The sequence below is a fragment of the Dreissena polymorpha genome, chromosome 4 (genome assembly GCF_020536995.1).
Source record: "Dreissena polymorpha isolate Duluth1 chromosome 4, UMN_Dpol_1.0, whole genome shotgun sequence".
In the NCBI taxonomy this organism is placed as follows: domain Eukaryota; kingdom Metazoa; phylum Mollusca; class Bivalvia; order Myida; family Dreissenidae; genus Dreissena; species Dreissena polymorpha.
In genome coordinates, this window is record NC_068358.1 from 39,362,060 (window position 1) to 39,387,640 (window position 25,581).

Here is a 25,581-nt window from a genome sequence, read left to right on the forward strand (position 1 = left end):
TGTTCGCTGTTGTCGTCCTTGATTAGCTTGTGCGCATTGCACAGGCTAACCAGTGTGCACAGGCTAATCTTATTTGACGTGCATTAAGCCCCGTTTTCCCTGAAAGCAGCCAATATGTACAGATTTCAATGATAAAAACTAGACTGGCCAATGTCGATTTACAAGCTGGTATATAAACTCACTGCTAGAGGGTATATACTATATACACTCACTGCTAGAGCAAAATCATTTGTCGTCTGCTGCAGACAGGCAGCGTAATCGTCCCTTGCAGAGTGAGTTGTGGTTCTTACCGTACTTAAGGCTTCTAAGCACCGTACTTAGGGCTTCTAAGCACATACTGATTTGCAAAATATGCTCTGTAAATTTAGCTGGCCGCTAACGCGACCAACTAAAAACGATGGTTGCACGATGCCACGCACCACATGCTTGTTATCGAAGGGACACAACCCTTCTATGAGTAAACATAAAGGCTATACAAGTTCCGTATCGTTATATAAGATATGAACACAAAATACCAGTTGTCGAATAGTTCGATGATAAAGGCTCATTATTGTGAGCTGCATTTTAGCAGAATTATGCCTATTGAACGTATATACGTCAGGTCAAGGTTTCCGCGCAATTTTGTTTATCTTATGGGATTCCATTGAAACTCTACTCATGTGTTCGGGGTTATTCGGTGAGATCACGAACAAAAGAATAAGTGACCTGCAATTAAGCTTACTTCTGCCATTGGGTTTCCTATGACCAGCCTTTTAACAAAGTATGCCCTATTCAGACTTAGAAAGGTCAAGGTGAGGTTGCGTGCAACACGAAATTCAGATTTGGGGGCATCAATTTCTACAGATTGTTGTGTTCAATAGAAAATCCTACTCGTGAGCGGGTCATGCGGAGAGGTTACTGACCAAGACTCGTACATCTGCCCAGAAATAGAATTTAGCAGCCATGTTTGCACTCAGGGGTAAAGAGCCATGTACAATTGCACATCTATGTGTCTTCTACAGATATTAGTTTCAAACTTTGTGAATTGTGAAAGCTTGTATTTTTTATCATTGGCATTGCACTGAGAATGAACATTCTCTTAACCAAATACCTATAGATAACATGTTATCTATAGGTCTTTGTCTTAACACTCGTGTACGATCTCAAAGCGATGTAATCAATCTTATACAAGTAGTATCCATACAATGATAATATAAGACGCTTTAAAACTTTAAACAAAGTTCACCTCTGCTATATTCTATATTAAAAAGACAAAGATCAAATCGCTTCACAACCTATACAGGTTTTATTCATGATGCCAATCAAGCTAATGGGTTACTTTGACCAAAATGAGGATGATTTATTGAGACACGGCTTTTAAGAATCGATAAAAATCAGTTACCATAGAAACATGCACTCCACTTGTTTATCGGACGCTATGAAAATCTGTGAATTTAAACACTTAAGATGGTTAAGAGATTGAATTGAAACATTTATTGCTTACGATTAAACTTTCATATCGGTTTTCGATTGTGTAAAAAATAAAGTTTTAATTAAGAATCACGTTATACGTGTAATTTAACGTTTATATATAGATAATTTGTTTGGGGCAATACTGTGCAATAATTTTCTTAAAATTGAAAACAACACAATTTTCAGGAGCGCTTGTGCCCACCCGTGTTTGTGAATAAATATATATTTAAGTTATTAACTAATATATGCTCTGTAGCAAAATCGATTATTCTGCATCTATGGTTTTCACGTTTAGTATTTACATAAAGCAAAGACTGGTCGACCACAGTTAAGTAATGTTTGTATGCCATTTCATACTGGCTGATTAACATAAGACGCATTTTATGTCGAACACGCATACCCATAAAACTGAAGTTATTTAATTAATCTAATATATAGTTATGCGCAACAGGAATTGTCCTCCGACTTCCTTCATGGTATTTGGTTTATATCGTTACTTATAGATTAACCGAAACTATACAAATAAAATCTCGCCAGAATGTGCCATGTGTGTATATTACTAGTCGTGCATAATATTATCAAATAACGCACACCGACCGCTTAGATGTACACTATAATTAAATCATGCGCATTGATCGCATAGATCATGTACACACATAACTCTCCTCAATGTGTCAACTTGTATGTAAATATTCAGTTTTAATTTGACAGCCTAAATAAAATAAAATCCCAGTGTAATAGTTGAAAAAAATGTTGGCATAACAGGCAGTACATGTATATGTACAACTTAAACAGGTTATAACAATTCAAATTTTTGGAACGATAATATTCCGAAATGACACTTTGAAAGAAATGAGTGATATATATATATATATATATTTATATATATATATATATATATATATTTATATATATATATATATATATATATATTTATATATATATATATACTACACATTAGAATCTGTGCAAGAACATCGTATTTCTTGAAATTATAGTCGGTTTACATATCGGCACTTCGTTTATTAATTTAAGTATTGAAAAAGTGAATACATAAATTGTGCATGATTTACCACGTTCTTTACTTAAATATACCGTATCTCCGTACATAAAAGAGTTTGTGCAAGAAAAGAAATGAGTACAACTTGACATATAATTAAAATATATAAAAACGTTTGGACAGACACACATTTCCGTTAACTTTTTTACCGAGAGATATGAAATTCCGGTTTGTTCTAGAGTTATGAAGGAGAACCAATAGAACAGTGGGAAATCCCTCTAGTCCTTACCTACCAAAGTGTGAAACTCAAGTTCGTCCGGAATGGGAACAAGTATCAACGAAGTGAGAACCTGCCGGACACAACACTGATACAGATACACCCAATGAAGATTTGGTCAACTTGGCAGATAATGCAAGGTACACAACTCTTATCTAAAACATATCAGCTATACAAAAGTTACGCTTCTTGATGAAAATCAAGTCAACCTGTATTTTCCAATAATTTTTTTATAATATATTTAATAAACATTAATTTATAAAAATAAATAGCATATAAGAACAAATAGTTAATAAAATCAACACGTTAAACAATATTTATTAAGATCTTTTACTGTCATTTGACATTTATATTTTGTCAGCTTGGCTTGTTGCATTTTAAGTTGATTTCAACAGTATTTCAGTTCAGTGCAACCCACATTTCCGGCTTTCGCTGGTTTTCACGTACTAAGCGCCCGCACTTTTGACAGTTACTGACAACTGCCCATCTTGAATAAGAGGTGTGGGGAGAATGGCCGCAAAAAGATTTTGCGATATATCCCCAAGTCATCGTTTTTGTCAGATATCGATAGAAGTATAATTGATTGTTACAAAATGCAGAAAACTTAACCTAAATATAATTGTCGATATTATACCAGTGAATGGTTGTATGTTTTAAGGTTTACATTTATACACAGCAAATAACATATGGCAACAATCGCAAAAGTACCCTCATGGTTTGTCATCAATTAAGAAAAATATGTATGAAATAACAATGTCATCAGTTAGTTAAGAATTTTAATAGTACAATATGCAGACTTGAGTGAACCAGCATTTGTTTGCTTACAAAAGAATGGACCAACCAACCTGTTCACAACCAAACTGACCAACATGGTAACTCTAGTATACGCCTTCCAATCTTGTTCATGGGACCAACAAATGGGACTTATAATCATAAATTTCGATGGTTATTGTACACAAAACCCATTGCTTCTTAATTACTTTTACTCCAAACTAAATATAATTATAGGTAACAAAATTTAAAAAGTAATTGACTGGCCATTAATTAAAAAGTTTACTACTGCAAAATAATTTTTCTTCAGATAATGTTTCTGGTGATCATTTTCCTTATTTTAGTATCGGAACTTAAAAAGAATTTCTGTAAAGATAATGTTTCTGTAGTTTCATTTTTCCCTCTTATTTTTTATCAGATCACTCAACGTTTATGAACAGATTTGGAGCAGCTCCACACAAAGCCAAAGACAAATTTGAAAGTAAATAGCACATAATTAATCATGCGTGAGCAGCAAAAGTAATAAGTCAAGAAAGTCATTGATATGCCAGCCAAGAGTTCCATGAATGTGCTCCTTCAAAGCCGTTCTGTTGCTGCATGTAGTCATGTTCTGTTTGTTGAATCTCCTGCTCTGTGTTCATAACCCATGTTCCTGCAACATGAAGTACATATGAGTTGCACTCAGAAAAATCAGCGTTAAATGAATTAGAGTTAAGTGTCATCCCATATTAGCCTTTGCACTCCGAACAGCCTAATTGGGAACAATACGTTTTTTAAATAGAAATTTACATTTAAGGACAGTCTATTCTAAACAACAAGAAACCGTCGGAGACGGGTGATGCTCCCCAAAGTTTTTTTTGTCACAATATTGCACAGTAGTTGGGGGGACAAGAATTCAGTTAATGGAAAATTTCAAAGGGCCAAAACTCTGTGAAAAATCATCCAACCAGAACTGGCTGATAATATGCACATCTCATCTTGGTAGTTTAGCTTCCCATAAAGTTTAATTGAATTCCGGTCATTAATTGCTGAGAAATAGTCCGGACAAAAATTGTGCACGGACGGACACACGAAGCGGCGGCTATATGCTCCCCCCAAAATTTTTGGGGAAGCATAAAAATCAAGTATACACGTCCACATTGTCCCTGATTAGCATGTGCAGGCTAAGCTGGGACTAAACTTTTCGCACATGCATTTAACATTGTTTCCAAAGAGCAGGTTGATAACAATAACAAAAAATGTGTTGAAAGGGCATCTTCTGGTAAAGTTAAAATAAAAATCATCAAAATGTTAATATCCTCTATCACAAATGTGGTTTGAGCTATGCTCCACAGAAGAACCAAAGGGCAATAACTAAATATTGAAGAAGAGCTATGTCCCTTGTACTTTGGACTTCCTCTCAAAGCCCTCTATTATTATATGAAGTATCATTTAAACATGTTATTTTCAAGTTATAATTTGTGGCGACAGGTTATTGATGTACATAAAGTAGCTCAAGAAAGTTGTTGAAATATACACTCCAACCATATAAAGTGTTGTCTATGAATAAGACACATTTTAAATGGTAACATCATTAATTTAAAGATATACATTGTATAAAACAAAAATAATCACTATAAGAATGTGTACAAGACATTGACCAATGAGCAGTGGTTCATATTACAATAAATGTTTTCTGCCTACACATTTATTTTACTGATGACAATAAATATTGAAAACAAAATTTGGAAGAGATATAACTTTTGAAAGAATTTAAAAATAAGTGTAAGCAAGATCATAAATGGGAGAGTATCTACCCGCTGCTTTTTCAATGTTTGGAGCATGTATACTAATACCACCCGTACCAAGAGTTATTTACAGACTGCACTTGAATGCCAGTTTGAAGCCTTTTCAAAACCATTTTGAGAGTTCTGATAATCTATCATTGCTTGGCGTATGTCAGCTTGCTCATTCATGACAAAAGGCCCTGAAAAATGTTTTGGAATTTCAGTTAAATGAACCTTGGAAATTTTTTTTATTGTGGTACAAAGTTAGTATAAAGTAATTTTTTGCACACAAACACAATAAGTAAACGACCATGAATTAATGATATTTGCAGGGCCCAGTATTGAAATGGCTCTTTAACATTTTTGATAGTGTACAAATGATTTTATTGTGAACATTATGAACTCCAATTTTGTTAGAAAAATAATTTAAGAGCTACCAAACTTTGAAACAGCAGCATGAGCAAACTATTTCATTAACATGATTGTCTGATGTTTTTATGTTATCTTCCTTTAAACACACACAAATATCAAACCCATTAAAGAATACACACCATTTTGACCACAGCAAAATTAAATGTTTTAAATGTTTTAAGGAATTGCAGCTATCAGCGTTAACAGAAGCCTTTGGTAGTTTTTTTACCAGACTTCTCTAATTCTCAGTTGCCCCTAAGAAGGTTGAAAAAAAACAACAACCAGGGATGGAAATTAGTGGTTGCCCATGAGCCCGGGGCAAGTCGGTTTTAGCCTGGGCAACTTAAATTCAAAAGTTGGTAGTCCAGCCGGGCAACTAGATTTTTTAAGCTTGAAACATTCAAGTACAATTAAACATTTAATAAAATTGGCGACTGTTGATTAATAATTTTGATAATATTTATTCATAACGACAAAGGAAATTATTCAACTCAGACTTATATTAAGACATTATACACAGAAAGTGTAATGTAAGCAATTTTGTTCAGTTATCTTTTATTTAAAGAAAGTATTACATGACACTACATGTACATTGTACTGGGCTCGTTAGTCTTTAGCTGGGCTAATAAAATGGTAAAAATTCAGTAAACACATACCATACTGCACAATAGGCTCATTCAATGGCTGACCAGCTATCAGCACAAAATGGCAAGTTTTATCCCCCTGCAAAGCATAAACAAACACGCAACATTATAATACAAACAAGTCTCCAAACATTGATACTTGAATACCTTGCATTTAAGTTTAGCAACAGCATATTGGCCATGGTTGCTCACTCTGTATTATTGACAGTAAAATGAAAGAACAAAGAACATGAGTTTTGAATATCTTGTGGCCTGCAACTCATTTTAGGGGCCTTTGGCTTGCCGAATCCTGTCTATTTCCATTACTTTGATCTGCTTGCGTTAACAAAAACAACTTTAAAATTGAATGCGCATTTAAAAATGTTCTACACAATACAAAATTTTATTTGTTTGCGTACATTCTTAGGATTACACATTTAATTTTTAAATAAATATATATATAAATCCATTATTAAAGTACTACATGCTAAGCGTATATGTTTGTTAATTAATTATTAAAGTTAGTCTAAGCTTACATCATTTTTGACCCGGAGAGAATTTCCCTGTCCCATAACCAGGGTGTGGTGAGCTGGACCCTTCTTTGCTTTGTCATCAGGACCTGCCAAAACAGTTGCATGTTGACATACAGATGTAAGTACAACACTGAACAATCTCTAATGCAACAAAGAATGTATCGCTGTTAAAAGTAACTTGATGCTGTCCCAGTACTAACAAATACCCCATACGCCTATAATAGAAGTACATATAATATGTAGCAAGTTGTTACAATTAAAAGTCAGACCCTGGTGCGTGGCCAGTTTTGAAGCAAGAAATTTTGCTGTATAAGTAAACATACACAAATCACGGTCTGGGTGTGGCCAGTTATGACTTCAGAATCATGATTCACTGAAACGTAGTAGAGGGCCAAAATACATGTATAATGCAAAAAAAATCAGACCTGGATGATGAAGTTTGGATGTTACAATTCACAGCATTAAAATTGTGTAAAAAGTAATAAACCTGTGTTTGCTTTTAAAACATTATAATGAGTACTGTAGAGACCTTAAACAGTGTTTTAGTCCATATGTTGTTATATATAATTATTTAACAATACAAATTATACATTCAAGATCATGTTACAAGATAAATCAACATGAATTTATAGTTATTTGAAAACAATTTAATGCTGTTTTTTTCAACATGAATCAAAAATTTAATTTATAAGTATTTTGGTTAAACCTTCTTGAGAACAGAGACCTAGCAAATGAAAATTCTATCCATTATTTTACAATTATCCCTCAGTATTTAAAATAATTAAAATATATAGTATAAATATAGTGTAAATAAGGAATAATGATAAGCTACCAAACAAGGCAGTTCCTGAGAGCACATAGACAAATCCATTCCAACCCTCGGGTACCCGCTGATTGAGCGTGGCCCCTTTCTCCAACTTGAAATCTAGGTACATTGTTGGTGTTCTTGTGTAGACTGGCGACTGAAACAATACATAAAAGGATAAAAGTGTACCACACTAAATATAAAAATTGTATTCTTCTCATTTCAGACAAGATTTGCTGTATGAGTGTACATGTATGTACCTTAGAAATTCATATGATGCCAATATGTTTGTTTAAAAAGGAAAAAAATAAATGAAAACCCAAAAGATCTTTTTTTTTTAATATTAACTTTTTAGGCCACAAGATACTGATCAGTTTTTTTAATGAATTTTGCCCCCAAATTTTCATATTACGAATTTAAGGTGCATCAAATCCGACAAACATCTGATCAATATGTTGTGGCCTAAGCATTTGTAAGATCAGTATGTCATATCATAAATCGTAATTGCATGAATAAATAAATGAATTTATGATAATGGCAACCTATGATCAGATAAAACTGTGCACAATAAATTATACACAACAGTTAAGTCGTCAATGTCAGAGCTATTTTCACCATTTTAAGAATAGGGTCAGCGCCCTTTGGATGGTGTTTGGACTCAAACGAGAAATTCAGTTGTTGTTTGCTTTGGGAAATTTCTTTATCACAGTTTTCAATATTTATTATCTGTTAGAAAGATAACAAATAGAGCTCCTACTAAAGTAACTGGACCATACTAGTCTATCAGGTAAATAAATATGCTGGTAATGAAAGAAGCCTTATTGTTTTACATTGACCTACATTTATCTAATGTTTTTGAAATTATATTTTGTGGTATGTGATACTTTGAAAGAAAATCAAATGACACTTGAATTTTTTAGAAATGAGACATATTCGATTTATATAAAAAAATAATTACACATTCAGAATATTTGGCCCCCATATATGAAAATCTTTCTTATTTGAAATTAGAATGGGGCAAACACTTTGAGCTTGAATTTGACAAAAACAAAACAAACTGAATGCTTCTAGATGTTACCTTTATCCCTAATGACTCTCCAGCAATAACCTTTACAGTGACCCCATCTTTAGTTGTCCTGGGAATGTCTTTATCAAGAAGTTCTTGGTAGGCTGGTTGTGTCATTTTGTTTGCTTTACTCAAGTTGACCCACAACTGCAAGCCATGACCTAGATCATCCCCCTCTGGCATTTCACAGTGAACAATCCCTCGGCCTGCGGTCATCCACTTCGTTCAAAAATTTTAATTATAAAACACCCTTAGCCATTTATTGTATTTTCATGACTAAAAACAACATGTGATATAAATTATAATAAACATTTGATGTGAGGGTTTCAAAATCATTTAAAATAGGGCTGTGATGGCCATATTCCCCCTGAATCTGAGTTCAACATGAACTGTAATTGATAATGGAACTAAAAACAAGAGCACCGCCTTGCGGGTGCAGACCGCTCATCTATTTTTCTTTTTAAAGGTGAAGGGACTCTCATTTTCAATCATAAAGAAGGGAGGGGTGGAGTAAAGAGGGGTGTATAGTGTGGGGGTGTGGACATTTATTACATTATCTTCCAAAAATGCGAAAAAAATGCAAAAAAAAATTGGGGGGGGGGGGGGGAGGGAGGGATTGTGCGATGGTTGGACAGTATTTCAAACATAAACTAATAAAAATAAATATTTGTGTTTTTTAACCGTTTCAAAAAAACTGAATTGTAAGGGTTATTGTTCTGTTCTGCAAGACGATCTTAAAAAAAAAATATAAAAAAATAAAAAATGGGGGGGGATTCGGGTGGGGGGAGGAGGGGGGGGAGTGGGGGGGGATTCTTGGGTGCGATGGTTGGACGGTATTTCAAACATAAAATAATAAAAATATTTGTGTTTTTTAACCGTTTCCAAAAAAAAATATTGGGGGGTGGGGTGGGGTGGGGGGGGTATAGTGTGAGGGTGTGGTGGTCATTTGTGAGATGATCTTAAAAAAAAAAATAGGGGGGGGGGGAGGGGACAGGGGATGGTTTGGGTGGAGTCTATTGTGGTATGTCAGGTAAGAGTAGTTTTGTCAAAGTATCAATCAAATCTGATCATAAATAAAGAAGTTATGGCAATTTTAGCAAAATTTAATAATTTGACCTTGAGAGTCAAGGTCATTAGAGGGTCAAGGTAAAATTCAACTTGCCAGGTGCAGTAACCTCATGATAGCATGAAAGTATTTGAAGTTTGAAAGCAATAGCCTTGATACTTCAGAAGTAAAGTGGATCTAAACACAAAATTTAACCATATATTCAAAGTTACTAAGTCAAAAAAGGGCCATAATTTCGTAAAAATGACAACCAGAGTTATGCAACTTGTCCTTTTACTGTACCCTTATGATAGTTTGCGAGTGTTCCAAGTATGAAAGCAATGTCTACGATACTTTGGGGGTAAAGTGGACCAAAACACAAAACTTAACCAAATTTTCAATTTTCTAAGTATAAAGGGCCCATAATTCCGTCCAAATGCCAGTCAGAGTTACATAACTTTGCCTGCACAGTCCCCTTATGATAATTAATAAGTGTTGCAAGTATGAAAGCAATAGCTTTGATACTGTAGGAATAAAGTGGACCTAAACACAAAACTTAACAAAATTTTCAATTTTCTAAGATTCAAAAGGGCACATAATTCTGTCCAAATGCCAGTCAGAGTTACATTACTTTGCCTGCACAGTCCCCTTATGATAGTTAGTAAGTGTTGCAAGTATGAAAGCAATAGCTTTGATACTTACGGAATAAAATGGACCTAAACACAAAACTTAACCAAAATTTTCAATTTTCTAAGTATAAAAAGGGCACATAATTCTGTCAAACTGCACGCCAGAGTTATCTAACTTTGCCTGCCCAGTCCCCTCAAAATAGTAAGTAAGTGTACCAAGTTTGAATGCAATAGCATTGATACTTTCTGAGAAAAGTGGACCTAAACGCAAAACTTAACAAAAATTTCAATTTTCTAAGTATAAAAAGGGCACATAATTCTGTCAAAATGCAAGCCAGTGTTATCTAACTTTGCCTGCCCAGTCCTCTCATGATAGTAAGTAAGTGTACCAAGTTTGAATGCAAAAGCATTGATACTTTCTGAGAAAAGTGGACCTAAACTCAAAACTTAACCGGACGCCGACGCCAACGCCAACGTGATGACAATAGCTCATAATTTTTTTTCAAAAAATAGATGAGCTAATAATAGGATATTCTATAAGAATGTAAGATACTTAATAAAAAAAATTCACCAAGGTCCACATTAGGAATGTTCCTGTTAAGTATTGTCAACATTCAACATGTTGTTTTGGCAAAAATAAAACACACTCAGACAGCATACGCTTTTTGGTGACTGACCAAAATAGCACCTTTTGAGCCCTTTTTGCTTAAGTTAATTAAACAAGAGGCCCATGAGGGCCTGAATTGTTCTTCTGCTAAATACACTGTGCAAGTTTGGAAAAAATAAGATGGAAACTGTGTACTTAATCGCGCAAACAAGGAGAATTTTCTCAAATTAAAGGGGAGATTATTGCGTACTTATTTCTCCGATACTGCTCATATTCAATAGGGTTCAAGTCCTCATTGATATTAAGATACCATGCAAATTTGTAAATAGTTGGATGAAAACTGTGGAATTAATTGCGTAAACTAGCGGGATATCAAAATTTTCTCATATTCAAGGGGAAGTCATTCCGGACGTATTGCTTTGATATTGCTCTTTTTAAAAAAGGGTTTGAGTCCTCATTGATATAAAGACACTGCAAGTTTGCCAAGAATTGGATGAAAATTATGGACTTTATCACATAAAAAAACTGTATTTTTATTTTTTTCTCAAATTCAAGGGGAGATAATTCTGGACTTATAACTCCAATATTGCTCATTTTCAATAGGGTTTGACTCATCATTCAGATAAAGACACTGTGCAAGTTGGGAAATGATTGGATGAAAACTGTGGACTTTATTGGGTAAACAAGCCTTATTTCACAATTTTCTCAAATTCAAGGGGAGATAATTCTGGACTTTTTACTCTGATGTAACCCATTTTCTATAGGGTTTCAGTGCCTTCCCCAGGATTTTTTTCAGGCGCCCCGGGGCCGATCGGGGGTGGGTTCGGGAGGGGTGTGCCCTCCCAACGTTGATTTTTTTTTAATTTAACGTGTCAATTCACGTTGTGTGGTGCGTTATAACTCAAAGAAAAACAGCGTCAAAAGACGTCATTTGGTGCGCTATGACTCTTCAAAAAAATCCCCCAGTCATTTAAAAATATATTTTTTTTATATTGTTTAATTGTTTTAAAACTTTTCCGCACAGATAGTAAAATCCCGACTCGAACGATTCCCCAATACATCCGTTTCAACCCGACTCTATTACTGTATACTTACTATTTTTCAAGTTTCTATTTCTTACCCGATAATCCCGTTTATTCCGTTTTTATCAATCTCTTTCTGGTAAATATTTACGATAAAAGCTTTCAGTTATTTCTTTAACACAAACCTTGCCATTTTTAAGTGACTATTTATAGATTTGATGAAATATTGCCTCTGAATATGCGTCAATCCCCTGACCTGTTGTGTGCTTGTTAAAACGCTCAATACACGCCATTTGTATGCAATAGACGCGACGTTGTACATGCTGCATAATTTTCGTGCTCTTTTTTATTGAGACAAAGATTCGACACAAAACAAATTTGCACTGCTAATTTGAAGCAAAAATATTTAATGTTGCGGTAACATTTACATTCGGAAGTGTGTTTCGGATTAAAAACGCGTTATCATCGACTTACGGGAATGGGTTTCGGATTACAAATTTAATTATTTTCATTTGAGATTTCAACAAATATGAACCGTTGCGTTATAAATTCAACGATAATTTGTTTAAACACTTTACGAGTCGAATAACTGTTTTAACGGAATTATGCATGAAATTCACGTTGTCCACGAGGATCACGGCCGGTTGCCATCATCAGTCTTGTAACTATCGATAATCGGACGAACCATTTACAAGTGTGCGTAATTAATTCAACGAAAATTTGTTAAAGCGCATTACGTGTCGAATAAATGTCAGAAAAACGAGGTGAATCAGTTCTTTAAATGGACATGTTGAAATATACATGTACTGGAATTAAATAAATTGTTGTAACATAATTGTAACCGGGAGTCATTCGCACAACTTACTCGCTATAATAATTAATTGTTTACCACTTGCAATTAATTTCTCGTATTAATTATGAGTCATAGGTAACACTTGTTTACAGTAAAAAGGTGTGATGATGATGCCCGAAACCGTCTTTAATGTTCTGTACTGTACTAATTACCGGTTTTATATTACTCAAATGGTACAACTTCTTGCTAATCAAGCTGCGATAAACTCTTACTTCATGCCCGACGTCAATCAAAAATAATGGTCGATAGTTAATGATAGATAGATATTCCTCAGCATATCAGAGATGCCAAAAGTATTCCATCTTTTAAACACAGTGTTAGGGAGCATTTTTTAAGCCAGATAGATTTTTAATGTGCATCTTTTTAAGATTTCTTACTGTTGATTTAACTTGAATGTCAATATAGATAGATTTATTGTGTCTTATCTAGTTGCTGTATGATTATTCTTTAGCTTGGCAAATAATTTTATGTTAATTTTTAAACACTTAAATTGTGATAACTTCTTAATAATTGTCTAGTCTAGAACTTATCAGAATATATTCTATGCATTTAGGTTAGTGTAACTTAAATATGTCACATGTCTTTCATTATTATTCACTGTGATATTACTATATACTGTGATATAAAACGTTGTCTCCTATGTCATACAATATTATAACTAAAGGACCACAACGGAAATAAGGGTTTAATTGCAAACCCTTTATTGTGCAATCCTTAACGTATAATGTTGATTGACATGGCTTTGTTTATACATGCAGGTTGTTTTTTATTACTTATTGTGTGTATATAACATGCTGCCATGTAAATCTATGCATTTTATGTTGAAATAAATCTATCTATCTATCTATAACCCCGCCCTCATAAGCATTCGCGTAACCGATTGGACGATGAACTTCACAGTTTGACGACTGGAAAGTTACCAGATACATCCTTGTCAGCATTTAAATGACCGTGTAATGTGGCTAGAATAATCGATACGCGCGTCATGCTATTCTCTTATCAGTGGATTATCCATTACCCCATGTGGTGTTTATGGCGATTACTTGTGAAAGTAGGTACCGAGTGTATTGATACACTGATAGGGAAACCTTGATTTTTTTGGACAATCTCCACTTTCTTTTACTGAAGAATACACTGATCGGAAAATTTCAAGCGCCCCGGGGACTCTGATTTCGAAATTCAAGCGCCCCGGCAAGGGGCGCTTAAATGGCCTGGGGAAGACCCTGGGTTTGAGTCCTTATTAATATAAAGACACTGAAGAAGTTTGAAAAGAATCGGATGAAAACTGTGGACTTTTATCACGTAAACAAGAAAAAGTCTAACGCACGCATGGACGAACGACAGAAACCACGCCATGACATAAGCTCTTCAGGCCTTCGGCCAGTAGAGCTAATAAAAATAGAACATGCAAACACAGACAAGAAATAGTTACATGTACCTGCAAATCCCCTGGGTTAATTATGCCTTTGTGACCACAGAAGTCCTCATGCCTAAAAGATCCACTCAACATATAGGTAACGGTTTCAAATCCTCTATGTGGATGGTCAGGAAATCCTGCTGGCTTCTTTACCTTAAATTCATCAAGCATTAAAAAAGGATCCAGGTTTTTCAATCTAGAGGTTCCAATACTGCGACGAACCCTAGCACCCACACCCTCATCTTGTTCCCGACTTTCAACTATTTGTTCAATTACTCGCGACATTTTCTCTTCCTGGTCTTCAATGCCCTAGCTGACTTTGTTTCTAGTTATTAAGTCCTGGTCCATCAGAATGACAGACTTGTTGTTCTAGATTTTCAACTTCACATGATTTTAAAAGTGATGCAACCCTTAGAAAGGTGAAGCAGGAAAGGTAAAGCTTCATACTGAAATAAATATTATAATAAAACTTAATTGATAATTGTTAACATATTTATTCAAAATATGAACTTTAAAATGAATACATTTTGTTGCATATATCACCTTTTACATTAACTACCAGCTGGCGATTAACTATCAGGAACACAAAACATATGTTTTAAAGGGATCTTTTCACGGTTTGGTAAATTGACAAAATTGAAAAAAGTTGTTTCAGATTCGCAAATTTTCGTTTTAGTTATAATATTTGTGAGGAAACAGTATTACTGAACATTTACCATAGTCCAATATAGCCATTATATGTATCTTTTGCCGATATGAAAACCTAAAAATGATAAAGCGTTGCATTCTTGATTCTTTTACTGGAGCTTTTAAGATCCAATGTTTACACTTATCAATATAAAGCATTTAATGACAAACTTCAAAATATGCCAAAATCTGTCAGCCAAGGCCACTTTAAAGATGAAGATAATGACTTTAATATGTATTATGACATTTATGTTCTGATTTTTAACCGCTTGGCGAATTAGAGTCCCAGATTCGGTATGTAATCTCTTAAAATAAATACATGGACAATATAACACCTTGTAAATCGCATGGACAAGGGGGAATTCAGTTACTTTTTAGAAATATCTGCGCGTCGCTTAAGCCAATTTTCTTGTGTTTTTTTTAATGCAAAATGTTTGTTTACCTCAGCAGCATATGAAAAGTTCTGGTGTAAGATCACGTTGTAACATTTGCTATGAATCATGAAATTAGGCTGCAATCCACCTTATTAGAGATTAGGGACTAAACGGCCCATTGACCATACGGCCCAGACCATACGGCCCAGATTCTCGGACTAGCCCAGATTCTCGGACCATACGGCCCAGATTATCGGACTATACTGCCCAGATTATCGGACTATACGGCCCAGATTTGCGGACCATACGGCCCAGATTTGCAAAGCATACGGACCATGTCTTAATTAATATTTCTTTCGTGTTCCTTCAATATTGTATGAATAAATTTAAGAAAATATTAAAATTGTAGTATTTCATGTTCATTCAAGCATGTTTTATATTATTTCATCGTGTAAGAAATATCGGACTATACGGCCCAGATTTGCGGACTATGCGGCCCAGATTTGCGGACCATACGGCCCAGAATTGCAAAGCATACGGACCATATCTTAATTAATATTTCTTTAGTGTTCCTTTAAATATTGTAGGAATACATTTAAAAACATATTAAAATTATAGTATTTCATTTTCATTCAAGCATATTTTATATTATTTCATCGTGTAAGGACACAACTATGGATACCCTAGTAAATTCCTTTATTGTTTGTTAATATAATATCGACATCCAAAATCCTTCGTCATATACCTCTTCCGATATCCCGGTGTTTCCACGTCGGATATGATGCCAACGTTGGCACTTGTCACAAGTGACCGCTCTTGAGTTGTAGTAAATTCTCCTTAAACAAAATAAACACGGAGGCGCAGGCATTTTTCATCGAACATGGTACGACCATGTCCATACTTGATATTTATATTGTCTTCAATAATAGCGATTGTCACACTTTACCTTTAATTAGTAATTAAAGACATGCTCACTCTATTAGCATTAGTGTAATTATCAGCATCAATCAATATTTATGTTATAAATAGCGCACCAGATGTGCAAACATAAGCCGTTGTTGTATACAATTATAACGATTATCACACTTTACCTTTAATTGGTACTTACAGACGTGTTAATCCATTAGGGTCTCTTATCAATTACTGTAATAGATAAGATCAATCAGTAGGTGTCATAAATAGGGCGTATCCAATATACAAACGTACGAGTCACTTATTCGAGTGTCATACCCCTATTGCAATTATAATATATTTCATCACGCGGCATGTATTAAATTTAATAATTATGTTATAAATTTTTCTTACCGTTTTCACCACGCGGCATGTATTAAATTTAATAATTATGTTATAAATTTTTATTACCGTTTTCACCACGCGGCATGTATTAAATTTAATAATTATGTTATAAGTTTTTATTGCCGTTTTCACCACGCGGCATGAATTAAATTTAATAATTATGTTATAAATTTGTATTACTGTTTTCACCACGCGGCATGTTTTAAATTTAATAAGTATTAATTTACAACTTTATTAAAATATATTCTGTCGATTAAAGTGAATGTTTGCGTGATGTGCACTGCTTACATAAATAGTTGATGACAACATTAAAATGAATTTAAAATCTGAGAGAAATAATAACTATTTCATTTCCCGTGTTATTTATTTTCAAAAGCGAAACACATACTAGCATGTATTTATTTTTAACACATTCATAGTACAATGGTAGCACAGTATTGTAGTGTATTCGTGTTTTAGAATAATGTACATGACGTAAAGAAACATGTGGGCTGTATGGTCCGCAAATCTGGGCCGTATAGTCATATAATCTGGGCCGTATGGTCCGCTAATCTGGGCCGTATAGTCTGGGCTGTATGGTCAATGGTCCGTATGTTCCGTATACCCTTATTAGCATCAACGAGGTTGCTTTTATTCAAAACAGTACACTAATAATAATATCAAATACAGAAATTCGTATTAATAATAAATAATTCATGTCGTACCTTAAGAACAAAACAATAAAGGGGTAAACTATTACTGAATTTTTCAAATGTTTGAATGCGAAATAACGAGCTTAGTGACGCTCGATTGGTCATTGTCGGCTCGGGTACTACTTACATGAACCCCGGGTACTCTTACATGTACCCAACCTTGGCACTTTGTGACCACAGAAGTCCTCATGCCTAAAAGATCCACTCAACATATAGGTATCGGTTTCAAATCCTCTATGTGGATGGTCAGGAAATCCTACTGGCTTCTTTACCTTAAATTCATCAAGCATCAAAAAAGGATCCAGGTTTTTCAGTCTAGAGGTTCCAATACTGCGACGAACCCTAGCACCCACACCTTCATCTTGTTCCCGACTTTCAACTACTCGCGACATTTTCTCTTCCTGGTCTTTAATTAAAAAAAAAATTATGCAGAAAAATATTCATACAGACTGACTGCGTATGTTACATATCTGCGGCTAGATAATTAAATGATTTCCTTTCTATCATGGACACTATATCCCTTATTCCCATATTATCGGTTCTGCTCATTGTATTGTGACTAAAACGAAAAATCCTAAAAAAGTGCTAGACAATTAATGTTTTTCAATTTTAAGAAATTTTAATATATTTACTGTTTATTAATGAAAACTACGACAATCATTTTCATGATTTCCCGTTTTCATTGGAAAGAAGGTCATGTTTATTCCAGGGTGATGCTATGATTTTTAAATTACATACTTGTATTTGGTTGTTTATTATTGATACGCTGGTTTATCAAATGAGCCGCTTATTTGTGAAAAAATGTAAAAATATTTAAGAGAGAACATGAGCAATGGTTTCATTTTTCCGTTGAGAATCTACTTATAGAACACTAACATGCGCAAAATTCACACATCTATCAACCATTCAAAAGGGCCGATATTATGAGAAACTTTGTACATGATCAATCCTCGTTGTTTCACAAAATATAACGACAACAACAGAAATTTCCAAATTATTCAATCGTTTTATAATTTTCAGTTTTTTTTTAAAGTAAAAAAAATGCATATAATGGATATTTTAGAGCATGGTACATGTTCAGTATTACTGTTTCCTCACAAATATCACCTCTAAAACGAACGTTTGCGAATTTGATAAAACTTTTTAAAATTTTGTCAATTTACCAATACGTGTAAAAGGCCCCTTTAATAATTAAAAGTCCACGGGGTACATATAAGTAGTACCCGAACCGACAATGACCAATCGAGCTTAACTGACCCATCACTGACCCTCAAAGTCTTTGGGAATTGGGGAGATACTTACTGGTAATGCGTAATTGTAACTGGGCAAAATGCGTGTCTTAATTGTGTATGAACAGGGTTAGTAGTCCGCATTTCCCTACACTGAACAGTGTTGCATTTAATAGTTCAATGACCCGGTGCTGTTACCAATGTTCCAGGAGATTATGCTCAAATCAGCCAATTTGTATGAATTGTAGCTTTTCATTCGGGTCTTTTGGCGTTATGTTAAGGTCATCTTAGGTGAAAAGCTGTGTTAAACAGCTATGCCGATAAATACTGTAGCTCTACTGCTTCGGAAGACTGAAATACGACGACATTGAGGATGTGTACAAGTAATTTTGTTTTCCGAAAGTTTATTCTCCTGCGACTTAATATCGAAATCATTGAACAACAAAACCAATCTCCACGCAGAGTTGTTGTTCCATGCTGTCGCATACACGATGTGGCAAACTCCACGCAGCGGTTATCTTCTCACGGTTACTGACGATAATTTGATATCGGCTCGGAACCAGTCAATCTGCGCGGAGGTTGACACAATTAATGTAATGTAACCGTCGTGTTAGAGGTCACAATATACTAAATATACTAAATAGTTTCCCTATATAATTCAATGTAAATGCGACAAATTTAAGCCAAAATAAATGCCACATTTTGCACATAGAGACCCCCATAACCATACTTTTCTTAAAGGCCATTCTAAGCGGAATCGATTTATGCAATAAAAAAGATATGTCATGTTCAATGCAAGAAAAAACTTGACACAAATCAAAATCGAGTGTTTTTGCAACTTTTTTTCGGCCGTTTCTTAGTGGAATGTAGCCTTTTCAGTGCAATGGTTTACTATAGTCTTCAAGTTTATCCTATTCCAGGGATTCAGTAGTGTACACCTATGCATGCCCTACCATTATCTCCGGAAGATAACACCCGAATAATAGTTAAATGTGTAAAACACGCCTTCCTGTCAACTATGATATTTTTGACGATGCTGCGAAGCATCGTCTAAGTTAACATATCATGAAAAATTCTTCACAATGGAAACCTATGTAAAAGACCGAGCCAGTCCGATTGAGATTGCTCGATTTTTCTAATCGGCATACCTCGCTGATTATCATTGATAAAGGTATAGGGAGCTCAGCTATAAATAGGACAGCATATTCTGGGAAAAGATTTAATAATAGTTTGAAAACGTTAATTTTAAATCAGTTATATTCAATCCATTATATGTTTATAGATCAATGAAACAACTATGCATTTTCTGTATTGTATTTGACATTTGTCGTGATTCAGTAAATAAATTGCGAATTAAAACGTGTATAATTAACTTTCAACGCGATCATGAGTGTAAAGAAAACGAATTATTTCGAACCTGCCATTTGTAAACGTTGTAGCGACTATGGTATATAAACAGCATAATAGCCGAACCATATCTGTGATACTCGCTCTTCTGCGTGCTTTCTCATTTTGCATATTTCATGATCTTTTCAAACATAAATTACAGAGCCACATCAGTGCACATACTATGTTTGACAATTCATTCGTTTGTTGGATATTGTTTGCTGTTTTAAACACATATTAGGTCATATCGCCGAGATTTTAGTTAACCTTAACATGTGTTCATGGGCGAACTCACGTATTCAAGTGCTCTAACGACTATGTGCTCATACCCACTTTCGATCGGGAATCATCATGAAATTATTGCCGTACTTAAGGAACAAACATGCCTAAGCTTATTGAATTAGAGAAAAAGAACGATAATCAAAAGAGAAAACGTATATGTTCATGCACATGGGATTGTGAAATCACGTCCGTACACATAGCATCATTAACTTAGGAAAGGAAACAACGAAATATAAAGTTTGGTATGATATACATGTGAAATTAAAGAGCATGGTGTAATTAAAGAGCATGTCAAGTTTTGAATTTATATGCTGACACGTAATGTTATAACCCACAAACGTTTTACTGTAACAGACAGTTTTTTAAGATAAGTGGTACAGAAAATACACGTCGAGTACCTTTTTAAAGATATTTCTTGTTATATTTGATCGAGAATGTAACCCGCCTCCCAGTTTCGCTGGGGTACTACTTCCCCGTACCCCCAATTTTTTTTTCGTACCCAAATTTTTGCTCTTAACCAAATGTTTTTTCGTACCCATTTTTTCGTACTCAATTTTTTTCGTAACCAAATCTTTTTACGTTCTTAATTTTTTGGGTGCATAATTTTTGTACCCAAAATTTTCGTACCCATTTTTTCCTACCCAAAATTTTCGTACCCACATACACAATTGTGGTGATGTAGATAAACTTAAATAGATGCTTTTATATCAATCCTCTTCAAAAGCATCGTCACACCAGTACTGTCAGTACTTTGATTTTAGAGAGTATGGTTATTTAGTATATTGTAACCTAGAGATCGAAACATGTCTTTCGGAGGGTAAATTGTGTTTGATTTTTAAATTAATGATATAAGATTGTTTTTAAGAATAACATTACTTTTTATAGACATTACACATGTAAGTTCGCCTCTCTTACTGAAAAATCTAATTACTATTGTTCTAGGATGTAAATAAAAATATGAAAGTAAAACAGTTTTCGGAACACACAGCTTCGGACACACACAAGAACTTCGACGTGCTAATAATAATGCTGACACATATTATGGAACTTCACTGTATCGCGGTACTTGTAGAATATCAATAACTTATTTGCAAAAACGCCGATTTATTACCAACAGTTAAGATTCAATCCCTTTAAATAGATTATTTCACAATAGCCTGCAACACTGTAGTCTCGCCTTACATGTACTTAAGGAATATTCACTCGTGTCTAAAAACCATCGCCATATATCAGCCTACAGACAGGTAAATGATTTAAAAGACAAGACAATCATATTGATAATTCAACTTAACTATATTGCCTTTTTATGATGAAATTCTTTCAATATTAACTGCGGTAGAAACAAAAACAACACCACTGTCCGCAATTGTTGTTAATTATGCTCCCGGTAAGGTGGCATATAGCAGTTGAACTGTCCGTCAGTATGTCAGTCTTTCCGTCCGAAAAGTTTAATGGTCATAACTTTTTTAATATTTAACATAGCAACTTGATATTTGGCATGCATGTGCATCTCATGGAGCTGCACATTTTGAGTGGTGAAAGGTGAAGGTCAAGGTTATCCAGGGCCCTCAATCTATCAAATCTGCAGCTGAATTTCGGCCACAGTGCCCCACCTGAAAAGTATACTTTTTCCCCCCTTTGGGGGGAAAAATTCCCCTTGATTTAATTTTTTTTTTTTTTTTTAAAGATGTGTCTCATGATTATTATATTTCATTTCAATTTGACCTTGTCTAACAAACTTAGGCCAACATTTTTTAATAAATTGATAAACGGGAGCGCGACAGTATTTTATGTCAAAATGAAATAAAAATAAAAGTATCCATTGGCAATTTTAGTTTCAGAAATTCCGCCGACACTGTTTAAGTCCCGCGTGAAAAAATAAAAATTTATATTCGCAAGCGTTTTATTGGATCCGCATTTTTACTATCGGCAAATTTCATTGGCTGTTTAAAATAGAATAAACCAATCGTATTTATGTTAAATTAAAAGCTTTGTTTGGGCATGCAAAATGGCGTGCTCGAAAGTTTGGGTTGACAACAATAATAATGAACAGCGTCCACGGCATTGTTTCAAAATAGAAATTGTCGCAAATTACATGGTCAAGTCAAACATTAAGAATATTGAATTAAATGCGAATCGCGTATTAGATGGACATATTATACAGTTTTATGCAGAGATGCGCACCTGTCGATTACATCATTTGAAGACGATGGCGGACAATACAGAACAAATAAATTGTGACAAAAATGGCAAAAATGGCAAATAACGATCAAATAAACGCTGGAGATCATACATTTAGAAGGGATTACTGAAATGCAAATTAAAACATGTGATAACGAACGATCCTAAAAACGTTTTCGATGCCGACAACGTATTTATTAGTAAACTACTCAGTGGATATATGTAACAGAAACGAGTGTTTGCATTCAGTTTACTCGCAAAGTTAAAACATCTGGCAGGATTATCGTTATAAAATTGGATAAGGCAAACATGGTTTCATTTATATGTTAGTGGATCTGTTTATAATCAGATTCATATGCATATATTGCTTTATTATGTTTGTCATGCTCTACAGTTTACTGAAACAGCATGGGACTTTAATGGAAGACAAAGCAAGATATATATATTAATATTAAATAAAGTTAGTTAAATACATCAATTACCATTAAATGTGCTTGTTTATTTTTTTTATGTTTTTCCCTTAACTGCCTCTAAAGTGATTAAATGTTTCTCTCAAAACCAGGTTTCCAGAGAGCGATTTTTTGCCCTTTTTTGCATAAACTGTGCGTTAAAATGCCTTTTTTGAAAGTAATACGCCATGCCCTCCTGGGAAAAACACTAATATGGTGTTATACTGTGAAGCGCTGCTCAGATTATAACAGTCTAGTCAGAAACATACATAATTATAGTGTTCTACTGTTGCATTTATATAAGTGACATTTTAGGTTCTTTTCAATTTGACAGTTTAAAGTTGTCTTGTGTTGGACTCTTTTTTTTCATGAATGCTTCTAGTATTCAACATTGATTTATTCTCAAGAAAGGGTTATCAAGCAGGACATTAAACAATAAAACAAAAAAGTGCCAGATTACACTTTATTTGATAAAAAACAAACACTGAGTGATTTCTTTTAATAATGGTTTAATGTACAATTTTTTATTCAATAGCAGACAATGCAGACATTCCACAAGAATTAAGATTAAAAAGAAATGTTCTTAAAATGCATTAATAACACTATTTCTATTGCTTTTAATGACTAAGTGTTTTCATAAATAAGATATTTAGTTAAAAAGTAACGTAAAAAGTTGGTTTATAAAAATAATAAAAAAATTGACAAGTTTTAACTTTTATTTTTATTTTTTTCGTAGACTCTGTAATTTTTGTTTCTTTTATTTTTATTTCGACCCCGCGACCCTATTTTTAGCGAGGCTGTTTTCGGAGAAAACCCGAGCTATTGTCATAGCCAGCTCGTCATCCGCCGTATGCGTCGTGCTAAAACCTTAACATTGGCCATTACTTTTTAAATATTGAAGATAGCACCTTGATATTTGGCATGCATGTGTATCTCATGGAGCTGCACATTTTTGTGGTAAAATTTCAAGGTGAACATCATCCTTCAAGGTCTAGAGTCGAAAAAACTAAGTCAATGGAAGTAATAAGCTTTAAATGGACATAGTTATATGACGTGCCCACGTATATATTTTTGTTTAATAAATCAAAGCGGCGCAGTAGGCGGCATTGTGTTTCTGACAAACACATTGTGGTAAAAGGTCAAGGTCATCCTTTACGGTCTACGGTAAAAAATACAAATTTAAGGGAAGTAATAAGCTTTAAAAAGGGAGATAATTATTCAATATTGAACATAGCCACTTTATATATTTGGCATGCATGTACATCTCATGGAGCTGCACATTTCGAGTGGTCAATCACAGTCACGGTAGTGGCTTTTAATTATTTGCTACTAAAGATAGAGATTTGTTAGAGACAATTATTTTCAAGGGAAGTAATTTATATAATTATAAATCTCATATTATATATTTCCTTTCCAAGAATTGAAGTTCTTTTCACAGTTACTGTACAGATTTATTATTTTGATTATTTATAACTCAAATGATTGATTTGTCAAATTTTTTTTTAAATGATATAATTATAATTTCTTGGATGTTCATTACATACATGTGGACTTATGTCCATACATACATGATGAACTCTGGTTATGATCTCTTTGATAAACCACAGGCCTTGGTTGTCAGTGATGTCTGAATTGGTCATTTTTAACTGTCTACAGACCCCCCCCCCCCCTCCCCCCCGGTTGGATTGGACAAAATCCAAGGGAAGTAATAAAGCTTTAAAGGGAGATGATGTTTATAACTGCCAAATGGTATATAGAAATTATATTTCAAAGTGGCGCAGCAGGGGGCATTGTGTTTCTGACAAACACATCTCTTGTTGGGTCACTAGGTCAAAGGTCAAGGTCACTGTGACCTAAAAAAAATAAATTTGACAAGCTTTCGCAGCCGAGCATGGCACCCATTATGTGGTGCTCTTGTTATAAAAAAAATCCCGTAAATCGATTTATAAAAAAATGTTAGCCTTAATTATGAAAAAAGAAATGAATATAGTGCAAACATGTACAAATGTAATAATGAGAGAGTAAGTAAAAATATCCCACCAAAAATGGAAATGCCGTGAAAATTCCCCCTCATGAGGGTAGCGACCCGTTTCCCCTAAAATGGATTGAGGGCCCTGGTCATCCTTCAAGGTCAAATGTCTAATGTATGGCGTCTGTCTGTCCGTCCGTCTGAAAACTTGAACATTGGCCATAACTTTTTCACTATTGAAGATAGCAACTTGATATTTGGCACGCATGTGTATCTCCTGGAGCTGAACATTTTGAGTGGTGAAAGTTGAAGGTTAAGGTCATACTTTAAGGTCAAATGTCAAATATTCAGTCCATCCGAAAACTGTAACATTGGCCAAAACTTTTTCACTATTTAAGATAGCAACTTGATATTTAGCATTCATGTGTATCTCCTGGAGCTGAACATTTTGAGTGGTGAAAGGTGAAGGTGAAGGTGAAGGTCAAATGTCAAATATTCCGTCCGTCCGAAAACTTTAACATTGGCCATAACTTTTTAAATATTGAAGACAGCAACTTGATATTTTGCATGCATGTGCATCTCATGGAGCTGCACATTTTGAGTGGTGAAAGGTGAAGGTCATCCTTCAAGGTTAAATGTCTAATATATGGCGTCTGTCTGTCTGTCCGAAAACTTTAACATTGGCCGTAACCTTTTTCACTATTGAAGATAGCGACTTGATATTTGGCATGCATGTGTATCTCCTGGTGCTGAACATTT

The 25,581-nt window shown here is 34.3% G+C and overlaps 2 protein-coding genes across 7 annotated transcripts in view; one reads left to right on the top strand and one right to left on the bottom strand.

Annotated features, from left to right (window-relative positions):
• Positions 1-3,029: 3,029 nt before the first annotated feature.
• On the bottom strand, positions 3,030-16,221 carry LOC127879005 (pirin-like). 5 transcript variants are annotated; one of them, XM_052425591.1, is made up of 7 exons: positions 16,084-16,221; positions 14,299-14,430; positions 8,717-8,923; positions 7,666-7,795; positions 6,837-6,919; positions 6,334-6,400; positions 3,030-4,152 (listed from the first exon to the last, which is right to left on the bottom strand). In XM_052425591.1, exons 1-7 carry the CDS (start codon positions 16,204-16,206, stop codon positions 4,037-4,039), a joined length of 858 nt encoding a protein of 285 aa, XP_052281551.1. In that variant the 5' UTR covers positions 16,207-16,221; the 3' UTR covers positions 3,030-4,036. The 5 variants fall into 5 exon arrangements, with proteins under 5 accessions (XP_052281551.1, XP_052281549.1, XP_052281552.1 ...); XM_052425589.1 differs by lacking the exon at positions 16,084-16,221 and adding an exon at positions 15,407-15,547 and having other exon boundaries at positions 14,299-14,723; XM_052425592.1 differs by lacking the exon at positions 16,084-16,221 and adding an exon at positions 15,407-15,498.
• Positions 16,222-20,934: 4,713 nt separating this feature from the next.
• LOC127879004 (nucleoporin p58/p45-like) overlaps positions 20,935-25,581 on the top strand; it is a 44,634-nt gene continuing 39,987 nt past the window's right edge. For both annotated transcript variants that reach the window (XR_008048881.1, XM_052425587.1), the window contains exon 1: positions 20,935-21,040. Coding sequence is in view for 1 of the 2 variants with exons in the window: in XM_052425587.1 (XP_052281547.1) it covers positions 21,027-21,040 (14 nt within the window). In the remaining variant the exon portion in view is untranslated. The remainder of the gene's footprint in view (positions 21,041-25,581) is intronic.